At 39.0% G+C, this 14,629-nt stretch overlaps 1 protein-coding gene across 1 annotated transcript in view; it reads right to left on the bottom strand.

Annotated features, from left to right (window-relative positions):
• CSMD1 (CUB and Sushi multiple domains 1) overlaps positions 1 to 14,629 on the bottom strand; it is a 909,441-nt gene that overhangs the window by 43,263 nt on the left and 851,549 nt on the right. The window contains exons 54-55 of the mRNA XM_044419148.1: positions 11,489 to 11,662; positions 6,372 to 6,545 (exon numbers count right to left, since the gene is read on the bottom strand). Coding sequence (XP_044275083.1) covers positions 6,372 to 6,545; positions 11,489 to 11,662 — 348 coding nt within the window. The remainder of the gene's footprint in view (positions 1 to 6,371; positions 6,546 to 11,488; positions 11,663 to 14,629) is intronic.

Genomic DNA, 14,629 nt, shown 5'->3' with positions numbered 1-14,629 from the left:
TTCATGTGAGCCAAACATAATGGCTTAACTTAAGGTTGTTAGCCATGCTGAGACTCCACGATTCAGTGCTGTTTTTAAATTCTATTATTCTTTGGGGGGGGTGGTACCTTATGTTGTGACATGCAAATCTATGACTGTGGGTTGAGAATGACTTGTTCCAAAAGACTACATTGTCATTTGGCAACAAAAGCCAACTATTCCCCTTGCCTCATGATCTCACTAGCCATTTTCCAGCCACCAAAGTTTGCCTGGCAAGAGTCATGAGAGGGTTTGACCTGCCTTTCTTCTCCCTTCTGCAGTTCAGCTCATCCCAAGAAAATGCTTTCCACATCAGTGGTGGGATGCTTTTTGTATGCAGCCCAAACTATCCCCAGAGAAGCTCTCTTCTCTACTGATGCGGCACCTCTCTCCAAAGTCCCATACTTGGAGGAGGCCACTTCTGCCATACCTTCTTGGAAGCCTTGCCAAAAGCTGCATGCTCTCCTGCGCCACAAAGTCTCCAGGGGTACATGGTGGGAGCAGGCAAAGAGCAGTCAAAAACAACTCATGACCCTCAAAAGTAAGCCATGCAGCTTTCGACTGTCTGGTTGCAGTACCATGGCTTAGCTATGGATAAAGACAGCTCTCTGTAGCTTAATTAGACCATGGGTTTTTGTTTTGTGGTAACTGGCCTTTATCCTTCAATATAAGAGAATCATACTACAGTAAATGCTTTCATTATATTTTGCACACAAAGGGGAAACTTTGTGTACTAAACTTGTTGTAATTACAAGGTTGTTTTACTGTAGATCATGATATCTGTTTGTCTATTCAACCTGCCCTACTTGTGCTTTGCATGTGGTCCCTACTAACCTGTTTGTTTATTGCATTTTATATCATTTCTATTTAGTCAATGACACTCTGGGCAGTTTACATGTAATTGCTACGAATGTTGGCTATTATTAGTGGGACGGCAACCATGAGTTAAGTTGTTACATTAACTGTTAGGAAAGTGCCACTGCGGTCCCAGCAGGTGCTTGGCTTGTCATGGGCTATCATGTGATATTAGCCAGAGTACATAGGGTGTACCCAAGAGTTAGACAACCTATGGCTTGTTTAGGGATTATTGGATGGCTGTTGAATTCTCAAACAATATCTGACACCCCAGTTCACATGACACAGTACGCAGTAAGCTGAGCACCCAGCAAAACAAAACAGGTCCCATGGCTGAATTAACCTGTGCTGGATTGTCATGTCATGTCAGCTGGCTCATTGTGTTCAGCGGAGGGATAGGACTACAGCCTTGTGTGGCTGCCCTAGTTAGGACTAGATTTCCTATATTCACTGCAAATCCTTTTCTTGTGACCACCCTTAGACCTCAATTCATGTCCTCTACTACCTCATTCCAAGTTCTTATTCGGTAGGTGACTTCCTTGATATTCACTGAAATATATCTTTAGTTCTACACTTCCAAATGCTGCAAAATATTATTACTAGAAATAAGTGGCAAAATTGCTCCATTACATAAAATAGAATATTCTCCCCAAAACATTTCCACAGCTACGGATTTGTTCAGCAAAGATATTGGATTTACTGTTGTAGTAATGACTTGTCACAACCATATGTTTTCTGAAACATTTAAAATCAGTTCAGAATGCATCTATAAATAATTTGAGGGGAACCCTTTCTGCCTGAATTTTGAGATAATGGCTACATTTAGCATGCTTTTCCTAGATGAAGGGCTAATATTAGAGTAAGCAGAGAACAGTGTGTTTCAAAATGATCCTCTGTACCAAATCTACCCAGAAGCAAATTGAACTGAGTTATCTAGGAAAAAAGAGAACAATAAGAGCACTTATCTCTGAAGGCATGACATATTCAGAATGCATGTATCAAATTTGCTATACTGCTTCCATTTTTTCTAGCAATATCATCTATGCTGATAAACCGTATTGTGTATGTGCAAAGTCTATATGGGCAGCCTGTGTAACATACAGTATATTGTGCTATATTTTTTGTCTTAACATTTCCAAAATCATTTAAGTCTTACTCCTGCTGTCAGATATGTCAGGATAGAATAAAAATTCAAGCTTTTGTGGTAGTGGGTGCTCAGTAAAAGAAGTGTCTACCAAGGGAGTGGTGTCTAAACATCCCATCTGCACTATTAGAATGTGGATGCTGAAAACCATCTTTCAGTACCTTTGGCCTGATAGTAGCTAAAATTTTGTTATACTATGTCTGAGTTAAGGGCTCATTTTATAATCCTTGTGCTGGAAGCTGTAAACAGATACTGTAAAGACTGATGCTCCTTTAGTTTTATGAATCAAAATGGTGAGATTTCAACCCGAAAATAATCAGTAAGGATCACCCACAATGAGTCTTCCCCATCACACTCTGTCCATTTTTTCCTTCCTTTTCCTCTCTCACCACCATCCCCTGCACTGCCCTCTTTGGAAGACAGAGAGGAGCCAGGAGGGAGAGCAAGACGCATTTCATTAATTATCTTTTCCCCATCTTTCTTTCTCCAAAATGTTCCGTGTGGTGTACATGGTCCCCCTCCCCAGAGGCAATTTATCCTGAGAAAAATCCCATGAGGTATGTTCAGCTGAGAAATAGTGACTGGTGCAAAGTAGCTCTGTGATCTTCATGGCTGAGAAGATATTTGAATGAGGATCTGAGCCTGGCGCTCCCTGACCTAAGTCTGTAACTCTAACCACTGGACTTGTATCTGTGGGAAAGGGAACAAAGGGAACATGGGAGAGACAAAGAGAAAAGCATTGCCAGCCATGTGAACACAGCAGTGCGAGGGCAGTCGACTGTGGTGAGCAATGCCCTTCCAGATGGAGCCTTTAAATACAGAGTTCCATTCTGGAGGGAGAAAATGGGATCATTGCTCTTACACGACTCTCCTCCTTCAGTCTGTACCCTTTCCCTGTGGGGGGCGGGGAGGGGGAGTGTGCACAGAGCATGTAGCCTTGGAAGAGAAAAATATTTTGTTCTGAAGTCTGGACTAGATGGAAAGGATCCAGCAATATAGTGGGAGCAGAACACACACAGAATGGTCTTGTCCTTGTCTGTTACCTGGAAGTGAATCTCACTTGCCTAAGTGACCAGGCAAGTGGTTATTCTGAAGCCTAATCCTAACATTTTTACAGTAAATGGCTTTGTGAATTATCTGGAAAGTACTAAAATTAATTACTCCAGTAGTCTGAAATGATAGCCTATCATGAAACAAGTGCATCATTCTAAGGGATGAACAGATCTGTTATGTTTGATTATACCCCCTTCCCATTTCTCCTGCATTAAGTCCATGCCATTGTGTTTCCACATTAGTTTAGACTTTTAATTTTTAAAATCTGTATAAAAATTCATGTATGTACAGTACATGCTTTTCTAAAAGTGCCCTAAAAGTGTTTTCCCCAGTGTACACACTTTTGTTCACATGTTTTAAAGTGCATGGACCAAACTTCCAAATTTGGAAAAGTTCAAATATTCATACGATCAGTGAATAGCAGTTGTGCATAGGTTCAGGAAATCTATACTAGATGAAAAGGTCTTTCTTTAGCTACATATGCATTATTGCTCCCTATCACTGCTATGTGCTTGATTTCACATCATCTGAAATATTCAGATTACAAAGAATATGGCTTTCCTCCAAATATGATCTCAACTTTTCTCAACTTTTTCTTTAATTTAACACTACTGTTTTCATGCACCTCTCATATCACATGCTGATGGTGGGAGGCAGACATATACATTTTATTGATCTCAGAAAACTGGTTGAATTGAACTAGACATTACAGATGTAGAGGAAAGAATCCACTGCAAGACTGCCATTTTTGTTGTAACTTTGTAAAGTTATTTTGCCCTAAATCTCTGTTTTAGATTCTATAGAATAAATACTGCAGATGAGTTCTGAACAACAGCATTAAAAGCATAGCTGAATAACTAAGTTAATGCTTGGAAACTGTCTGTCTTCACTTGAATGTTGTTTAATCTGTCTTAAATTAATTGGAGTATGCAGAGTTAGCAACTTATAGATAAAGGGCTTAAATAATATAAAGTTAATGAGATGATTCAGACACAAGGGGTTTATTTAGAATTGACACTGAATTTGAATCAAAGTGATTTTTTTTAAACTGCAAAACACCAATTCTGGGGGAAGGTGAACAATTTTGATACAGATATCACATGTATATAGTTGCCACCAAATTATGGTTTTGCTTTGTTTTGCTTTTTAAAAGAAGGTTTTATGCTATTCTTCCTTGAAGGAGCTCAGTCTGGATTACATGAGACTTTCCCCAATCCATACTAACCACACAACACTGTGAGGCAGGCTGGTCCCACAGAGAGTGATTGGTCCAAGCTCAGCCAGTGAGCTTCATGAGTCCAGGTTCATGACTGGACCAAGTTCAGTCAGTATTTGAATCCAGGTTTCTCTGATCCTAGGACAGCATACTAAGCACAAGAACACCCAACTTGCTGCCTATGCAGTGAATTGCTGGGGGTAGGGGTGGAGCTCTGCCTTAATCCTGGAAAAGAAAAATATTTTTGCAGGGTGCACATTTCTACAATTTTCAAACTTTATATGAATTCATTTGAATTACTTTCCTTGCTCCAAGCATTACGTTCACTCTGGGCAAAAAGTTGCAACCTGTGAATGTATTTTGATCTTGCTTAGCATTTCCTCAAGACCAAAACAGGGAAATAAAAGACAAACACTTAAGGCACAGTAATGCCCCCCATGTTCATTCTTCATTCAAATCACTGTTGCAGAATCAGGTGCATAACAAATGCCAAGAAATAAATACAACTGAGAGGAAGATATTAATCTGTTCCTTTTTTTCAAATGGAAAGCCGCTACTAACAGCCTGAGCTTTTCATTAAAAAGCATAGCTAGCAAAGCACTGCAGAGAAAGGAACTCCACGTGCCTGCCTCCATTTCTACAACGCTGGAGGTTCGTTGAATTTTGCTACTGCAGCATTTTTGCAGCAGCTTGCTTTATTTTATAAACACATGTTCAAGGAGCAGCCGCTTTTAGTGTCTTGCAGCTTTTTACTGCAGACTGGCACGCTTCCTGCATTTTTGAAAAGTCTCTTTTGCATGTTGGAACTCCAGGTCCCATTTCTAACCTTGCAAACACCTATCCATGCTCATGTGGAACTAGGTTCCATTAAGCTCACCAGTGTTTACCTCTGCCTAGGATTGCATTATCCTAAAATTCTTCAATAGCAGATAAATGCAATCTTTCTTCCATTTGAAATAGTAAAGCATTCAAGGCCAACAGATTTCAACATGCTGGCCTTCTGAATACATACAACCACACAAAGAAGCGTTGTTTCTCTTTTGGGGCAAAGAACACCCTAGCATATCATGACTAAGCTCCCTTTCCAAAAGCCAAATGCAGCAGAGGGCTGCTACCTTTTAAGCTGGCATTTAAAATGGTTATAGTTGCTGTAGCATTTGAAGGTTGTTTTAACTTTTTCCTTTGTTTTCATTTGATTTTGGTCTTTATTTTTTGAAATGTGTGAAAACCCACCCAGGGAGGCTTCAAAAGGTGTCACAGAAATGCAGTACATAATCAGCTGGTCATAGATGCAGCACCCCTGTGTGTTTTATTTTCTTCCTGTATAATTTTTCTTACCTAAATGTTACTCTGCCCCTGCTGCAGTTTGCTCCAGGAGGGTGAAGTACTGGCATGATACTGCAACTATATTTTCCCCCGAAAAGAAAAACATAACCTGAGAAGACCATTTCGGGCTGTAACCCACTAACCTGGGAGAAAGGCCTCTGTACTGAATGGACTTCCTCCTGTAGGGATGTGTATATGATTGTGTTATGAGATAGGGAAATGGGGGAAATTGGTGCAGGGGGAACATTTAAGAAGAGTCTTCAAGCTTGTTTTACTAAGTACAGCAGCAAGTCCTTTTAGTTTGATTAGGCAAGGAAGCATGATTTAATGGGGTTTAATGTGCATTTTTGTGCATATTCTTCCAAGTGCGTTCACCTTCAAAATGTAGGCATACTTCTACCATAGGTTAAAGTGTATTTATATGCCTTTCTTAATTATGCATGTGGTTGAACATAATTGTTTTGGTCCATGAATCCCACTGCAAATTTGGAAATGTACAGACTCTGACCACAGATTGTGCCTGAGTCCATTTTTGGTCTGAAAGCTGGAAATCCTGTTAAGAAACCAAGTGAAACATATTTCTTACAAATCCTTATGTGGCAGGTTAGAATAAAAACGGAAGAATCAGTTTGCTTTTGTGCTGTTTCTCTTCAGCTTTTATAGTTCTAAATTTCCAAAATTACTCCAAAGGATAGTAGGAAATGTTCCATCTGGTTCACCTGCGAAGAAGGAACAACTGCATGTCATTTTCTCTCTTACCTCGGCAAGTAGGTAAGGAGCTGCTCCACTGCCCATTGCTCCGGCACTGCGCGCGGGAAACTCCCTGAAGTAGATATCCAGTATTACATGTGAAGTTTACAACATCATTCAGATTGAACTCACTGCCATTGGTCACTCCATGAGCTGGGTTCCCAGGATGGCCACATGTAATTGCTGTTGAAACAAAATGCAGAACAGATGTTAAGACCACAGCAGCAAGCTGTCTCAACAGCTACAAGAAGTTACATACTCCTGTGCCATGACCCAGAAATCTGCTATTGGATGGAGAGGACAGATGTCCTCAGAAGAAGCCTGGCTGCAAGGGCTGCCTTCTTGATTTCAACAGAGGCGACAGCCCACACCTGCAAAGGGAGGCATTCATGGAACTTCATTCTGCATCATCTAAAGTAGACAGGAAAGCTGACATGTCAAAAAACAGTTGGTGAAAACATGGAGATTTTGATTGTAATACTTTATACAGCTATTGTCTGCAAGGGCAAAAGATTCAAGGAAGTCTGGCAGTTTAATTTTTTAAATTAATTTCAAATGACAGCAATTTGGCTTTTTTGGATCAGAATGCAAATTATATATTTTTTCTCTAAAATGTAAAAATGGAGGTTCAGAGACAGTATCTGAGTTTATCTACCTTTCACCATCAAGCCAAGTTTTTGCCACCATAGATGGGGATTGAATAAATCAGATACCCTGAATTATTAATACACAATGGCTAACACAAATAAGATCCTTTTTGTGAGACCTGTATATTTGTGAAAAGTAGACTCTGCTAGCACTGCAACTTTCACGGTGGCAGAGGCCAAAAAAATGATAAAACTATTGTGGAAACCATGGTGAGCTTACCATCTATAAGATATGGGACTGCCAACCTCTGTGATGTCTGATTCCTTATGGAATAGACACAGCTATGAAGAATAAAACATAGTCCTTCAAGCTAAACTTTAAGACAGCATTTCGCTTGACCACAGTTACTGCTATTTAATATGTACTGGGTGCCAACTCTGCACTAGGAGATATACAGAGCCTGGAAGAGGCACAGTCCCTATCTTAGGGATAGAGCTCATTCAGCATATAAAAAAAGGAGAAACTTAAATCAGATTCTGAGTCAGATGAAAAGGAGGGACCAGAAAACACAGATGAAGTGACAAGGCCAGTAGAACCAGAGATAAGCCAGACAAACATCGAGAATCAGAAAGTTTCAAATTATGTGGGAAAGCTTCATCAGCAAACTTGTATGGAGTTGGCAAACCTACCATCATTGATCTGAGGACGTGGCCCTGAAACAGGAGGACCCACCTCGAAATTATGGTTTGTTCTTCTCAATTTGGACGGGAGGAGGGATATCTAGTTTAGAATCAACATCTTAACATTATGCAGAATTTCCCTAATGGGCTGTACTCAAGCTTTGCTTGTTTCTTTTGATATTGACTTCTGCAATGCTATTCTTTTGCATACAAAGGCAGCCTAGTTTGGTCAGATTTAGTAAAGGCTTCAGCTGGAAAGCCTTTGTCCTGATCTGCTTGGAAGAGGGACAAGAAGAATGGCCAGGAAGCCAATCATGAGAGCTCACAGGAAAGCTTGAAGAATTTGGATTTGGGCACCTGAACATATGCCCCTATTTATGCAGGATACTTGACATCCCTACCCATTTGGACAATCCTGAGCAGGGATCAAAACCAGGAAGTATATCATACACGGGCTGCATTTGGTGCAGAGGTCACATGTAGTGCAGCCTTGAAAAAAAAACTACTTCCTTTTTCTTACTGAAATGCCTCACTTCTGTACTAACACAGGAGATAGAGACTTTCAGAAACTTCTGAAAGCAAGAACTTGCTCATACAAGACAGACACTTGCAAAAGAAAGATATTCTCTGACCCAGAGGGCCCAGGGAGGTCACCCAAACACTAAGAGAAATCAAAAAGCAAAGTGAACACTACTAAGATAAAAAAGAACTTTAGTGAAAAGAGAAAGCAGTTTAAAACAAAGAACAAAGGGGAATCAATCAATGTAAAATCCACCCTGGTTTGCCATAGCCTAGAAGCAGTGAAGAACTCAGTGCAAAGGCAGGAATCAAATTTCCTTTAGCATGTGATGGAAGTGCAGAATTCCTGTCAAAACTGAACCCTAGTTATTAGTAGGCACATAAGTGATGCTCCTCAGACACCATTTAGGAAAATGGAGGTGCTAAACTCTCTCTCCTTGCAACCTTTTCTAAGAACTGATCTGAAGGGTCCTCAGCTTTGTGGGACAGATTTGGTAGGATTGGGGTTTCAAAGGACAAGAGGAAAGGGGAACTCATTAGAAATCACCTCCTCCTATTTCTGCTGATGGAAGCCTCCATTTGATCACAGAGCCTTCTATCACTGGAGTGACACCAACAGAAAACAGTCCTGAGGGTCCAGGTAATTGTTCACCCAGAAGGTTAGAACACTGATAGGGTTATTAAAAAAAGAAAACTCCCCAGTTAAGTAATAACCCTAAATAGAGTGCATTTGCTATGCAGCAAATGTAACTACTTTAAGCTTCAATTTAGGAATTTACCACCAATATGTCTACACTAAATGATCTGAACATAAGAATTATCTTGTCAAGAAAGATCCGGCTTCCATCAAGTCTAGCATCCTCTGTCCAGAAATGGAACTGAGCAAGCAGATAAAATAGAGATGCTTGAGCTGGATTAATATTTCTAAACATAATCTGTTAACCAGATGCATATTGCTTTGGAATGTGAAGATCCCACTTCAAGTAACATAATTAATAGCTACAGAAAGACCAGTTGTCCCAACTGCTCAGAAGCTGCCTAATAACATGTTAAGGATTTCATTAGTTTACACTTTCTTATCATGAATCCTACAATCCAGTAAGCTGTCAGAGCAGATTATATGTGCTATGTTGTCGCACTGTAAAATTGAAATTGTCTGTTAAAATTGTGACTGTGAAGGACACGTGTGTTTAGATTATTGTCCTTTTCGGCAAATGCATATTCCAGTCAGTCAGCTCCTGTTTACACCCCTCATTACTCTTGACAGATGCTGCTTTTTGTGATGCCTTCCAGAAACAAAAGGTCTCCACCCTTGTGTCTAGTCTTACCACATCATCATTATTGTTGTCACACATTGCCAACCTCTTGACAGATCAACACTTTTCAACTGTTGTGTATGCAGCTCAAACAAATATTGCAGCTCCAATGTTTTGTCATTCCCTATTTCTTTAGTAGTCCTTATATAAGAATCCCACTGAAATAGCTTTATACTCTTTGTAAAATCAAGATGTTTAGATCATGCTGTTATAACATTCATAGCTCACATGTGAATATGGCCTGAACTGAAACCAATGGGATAAAACAATTCATCACTTTAAAGTCTGGTTATAACTACACTGTAGCACCAATGAAGTGCAATCAGCATTAAAAAGATTTACAAAGTAAGATAAAACAATACAGCATAATAAAAAGAACAGATGTAGGACAAGACATAAAACACAAAAAATCTTGAAAAAATGCCATAACACGTACAATGCAGGCAATGGGATTGCAGGAGAAAAGAGAAAGATTAAACTCAAGGCAAACTGAAGCAAAAAACTTCCATTATAAATTGGCAAGTGGCTAATGATTCTACCCACTGCCCTGGAAGGAGGTCCCACTGAACTCATTGAGACATAGTTTTACGGAAGTTATACAATTGTGCTATTAATTAGCTATTTAGATACCATCTCAAAAGGAGAGTGGTGATATTATGCAAGCTTTGTCTTTCTCAAAACTCTAAATGTGCTAGAGTACAGTACTTTGAGGTGACTTTGGACCTGGATCACCAAATCTTCTAGCTCAGGCTAATTAAGGGATAATGCAGCTACAGGTAAAAACATAAAAACTGCCTATTATTTTAGTAGTTATTAATATCTATCTACAAAGTCTTAAAATCGACAGTGAAAGAGGAATGATCAATAATTCCTGGCTAACAAACTGACGCCATTAGAGAATAATACCCCTAACCCTAACCATTTTCACAGAAAGTAATGCTAAAGGCACACGGAATGACACAATGCAAGGTCAGATGAGATCCGTTAGTCTTCCTTGTTTACACAAAAACATGAGAAATATGTGCTGAAAAACCAAAACATGTTACCAAATGAGCTACTTAGAAATAAATAAATATTGCTTTGCAATCTCACAAGATGATATTTTACGCATTAACATAAATAAATGCAACAGAAAATCATCAAAGTACCTTAACATTTTTAAAACAACAAGCAATAAATATAAATTTCATTCTGGTCCAACATGTCTATTATTCAAATTTATTACAGCGACATGATCTAATCTTGCTAGAGTAGTTTTAAAAGCAATAATGAACATTTCATCAATGAAATTGTAGTTTGCATATGTATTTTATATCACATTTTCCCCAAGGAGCAAAATGTGCTTCACATATATTATGCCAGTAAGCCATAGAATAAACATGTAAGGTAGGTAAGTATGATTGCTCCCATAATGCCAGGTGGAAGTTATTAGCCAAGGAGTATAGCTGTGAGTACAGCTTTGAACCAGACTCCACCAGCTCATAGTTCATGCTCAGAAAACTAGGTTATACTAAGTCTAGGTTACCAACTGAGTATCAAGTTTGTATTTCAAGAGGGCAGAGAAGCAGATTTTAGGGATGGTCTTATATATACATTTTTATGTATGTATTCATGGCTTTTATAGACCATTTGATTAGCAAGAGATATCAGAATTTAAAATAATCTAAAAACATAATATATAAACAATATATCACAAGGAAGTTAAATTCATCAGTGCTGAACAGCAAATAATGATAAAAAAGCCAATGACATGCAGATAAAACCAGTATAAAATCCAGTAACATGATCCTTATCAAGAAGTCATCCTATACAAAAGTGAATTCAGTTCCAAGTGTGCTGCTAGTGCAAGAGCAGCTATCAATTCTCTCCTGCCAAAGCTTGCTTGTTTGCTCCTGAGTTTCAGTGGTGTGCAAAGCTATTGTGTTTGGTCATTAGTCATTGTTTATCATGGTAACTTATCTGAGTGATCGTTAGTTTGCTACTGCTCCAAACAGAAAAGGTCAGAAAAAAAGGTATTACTTACAGACACAAACTGGTGTTTGCCCAGACCACTTATGATCTTGCAAGCATATCCGAACAGATGTGCCAACAAGTCGAAAACCAGGATTGCACTGATATACCACGGTATCCCGATAACTGAAACCATCTCCACTGATGTGACCATTTACAATTGGATCTGGAGATCCACAGTGTCCAGCTAAAATAAGAGAGATAAGGAAAAAGAATACTGAATAAGAGTGCATACAATAAGAAGACACAGATGTGATCCACTTAACATATAGAAATTAATCAGCAATGAGAATAATATTAAACTACAAGATGGCCTTAAATTTGCCTCACCCAATGAGATTCATCAGCCAATATGAAAGCATTAGTATTGATCCATTAGTCAATCCTCCAATCAACATGTACTTATGACTATATTAAAATATAAGGCTCAGGTCCTTGGTACAAACTGCAAGGCTATTCTATATCTACAATAGTAATTGCAGAAGCTCCAGTTCCAGAGAATAAGCTCCTTAGACAAATATAGACTTGGAACAGAGAGGAGAGTATAATTTGCAAGAGCAAAGAAAAATAATTCAACAATTCTTGTTTGGCATTTAATAACCCCGTGCATCCTTATATATGGTACTATGGAAACAGAATATATTTGTTGATGCTTCACAGTCAGTTTAAATCCAAATATTCCTGCACTGAATTCTTTATTCCTGAGGACCTGACAACAAAAACCTGAAATGCAGCTCCTATAATGAAACTAGACTTATTAAAATATAGGAGATCTCATGTGGGCTAACATGAAACGTGACAATATTATATCTATCTGACAAGCTTGTGCACATTCCATGTGATTTATTTCATTTACAGATCACTTCACTTAGTGGGTTTAATGATTTCCTGTCATTTTAAACCTGGTTAAATTAAGCACCCTAACAGTTCAAGAACTAAAGGAGCAAAGCAATAAAATACCAAAGATATGCAATTTTACAATCAAGCCAATTAGCTCCTAAGTGTATTAAAGAGGCTGTTAGCAGTCTGCTTTTTTCAACTATACTTTCAGGAAACTTAAAAAAAATGATTAACTGGTTCAAGATAGGGTCAGCAGATTTATTATACATAGTGCAATGTTTAAACCACAGCCGCATACATGTTGAGTGTATCTTTTCAAAAGATGCATAAACATACGCTGGGCCATTCATGGAAGTTCTTCATTTTCAGAATATGGTAAAATCCCTCATCTTGCTACTGTGGATTCCTTTTAGTCTAGATTATAGGATTTGAAGGATAAACATTAAAAGATCAGTAAATAATATAGCTTATTTTGAAAACTGGGAAATTGCAAGTGTGGAGAGCTGGGATGAATAACACAAATAAGGCTGCTTCCAGACATCTCATCTGAATTTCTCCCTGGCATCTGGGGACCTGAATTACCTGGTCATGGAGCAGAAACAATATGAATCCTTTACTATTCTATTTAATTTTCAGAATGGTGTACAAAGTGTTGTGCGCAGGCTGTTTGCCATAAATTTAAATTTAAAGGTGTCGTTTACTCTGGCACACTTTACATACACATGCATATTGCTCAAACACTGCAGTCGAGCAACACAGGTGGGGATGCTTTTGTGTAGTGTTCTACCAATGTTCATACGCAGATGTGCATATGTACACCACTGAAACATCACAAAAAGATTCTTGGTAGGCTCACATATTAGAGTTGTATAGTGTGTACGTATTCTCTGTTTCTATGCTTCTATAGTGGAGCTAGCTGGAGCCAGGTGTCAGGCTAGATGGCCCAGGAGGCCCCTTCTGACTCACTGAACATGTTTCTATGTTTCTGTGTTTCTATGTAACACAGCACACAGAAAAAATAAATTGGAATTAATGTTGTTGTTAGTCGTGAAGTCGTGCTTGACCCATCATGACCCCATGGACAACATTCCTCCAGGCCTTCCTGTCTCCCACCATCCCCTGGAGTCCACTTAAGCTCACACCAACTGCTTCAGTGACTCCATCTAGCCACCTCATCCTCTGCCGTCCCCTTCTTCTTTTGCTGTCAATAGTTCCCAGCATTAGGCTCTTCTCCAGTGAGTCCTTCCTTCTCATTAGGTGGCCAAAGTTTTTGAGTTTCATCTTCAGCATCTGGCCTTCTAAAGAGCAGTCAGGGTTGATCTCCTCTAAGACTGACCGGTTTGATTGCCTTGCGGTCCAAGGGACTCAGAGGAGTCTCCTCCAGCACCACAATTCAAAGGCCTCAATCCTTTGGTGTTCAGCCTTCCTTATGGTCCAGCTTTCACAGCCATACATTGCAACTGGGAAAACCATAGCCTAGACTATACGCACTTTTGTTGGCAGGGTGATGTCTCTGCTTTTTAGTATGTTGTCTGGATATGCCATAGCTTTCCTGCCCAGGGGCGTTTTTTAATTTCTTGGCTGCAGTCCCCGTCTGCGGTGATCTTGGAGCCCAGGAAAATAAAATCTGTCACAACCTCCGTTTCTTCCCCATCTATTTGCCAGGAAGTGAGAGGACTGGATGACATGATCTTAGTTTTCTTAATGTTGAGTTTCAAGCCAACTTTTGCACTCTCCTCCTTCACATGCATCAAGAGGCTCTTTAGTTCCTCTTTACTTTCTGCCATTAGAGTGGCATCATCTGCATATCTGAGGTTGTTGATATTTCTCCCAGCAATCTTAATTCCAGCTGGTGATTCATCTAGCCCCACCTTTCTCATGAAGTAACCCAAAGGATTTTTATTCCAGAACTTTTACATTTGATAAAAAATTAAACATTCACTTGATTGAAATAATTTCTAAGAAAAAATTAACTCTACATAAAGTTAGAGCAATACTCATTGTTTCTCATGATACTTCTCTATAGGGTACTGTTACAGAAAACTGCACAAAATGTTTTCTATTAAAATAGAAGTGAATTAGAAATTGGAATTCTTGAACAGACACCTATTAGTGCTATTTCAATACATATTTTAAGCTTTGCATAGAGACACAGTATTTTGAATGTGCTTAGATTCCCCCCCCCCCACACTAGATCATACTGCATTGTAATCCAAACAACCACTTTGTGATCTACTTATTTGTATTGAAACGAGTGACAATTGCAATTAATTGCTAGGCAGAAAATATTAGTACAAATGCAAATGGACAAGAA

The sequence above is a fragment of the Varanus komodoensis genome, unplaced genomic scaffold (genome assembly GCF_004798865.1).
Source record: "Varanus komodoensis strain SLA01 unplaced genomic scaffold, ASM479886v1 scaffold10, whole genome shotgun sequence".
Classification (NCBI taxonomy): domain Eukaryota; kingdom Metazoa; phylum Chordata; class Lepidosauria; order Squamata; family Varanidae; genus Varanus; species Varanus komodoensis.
This window is presented reverse-complemented; position numbering and strand designations above follow the sequence as displayed.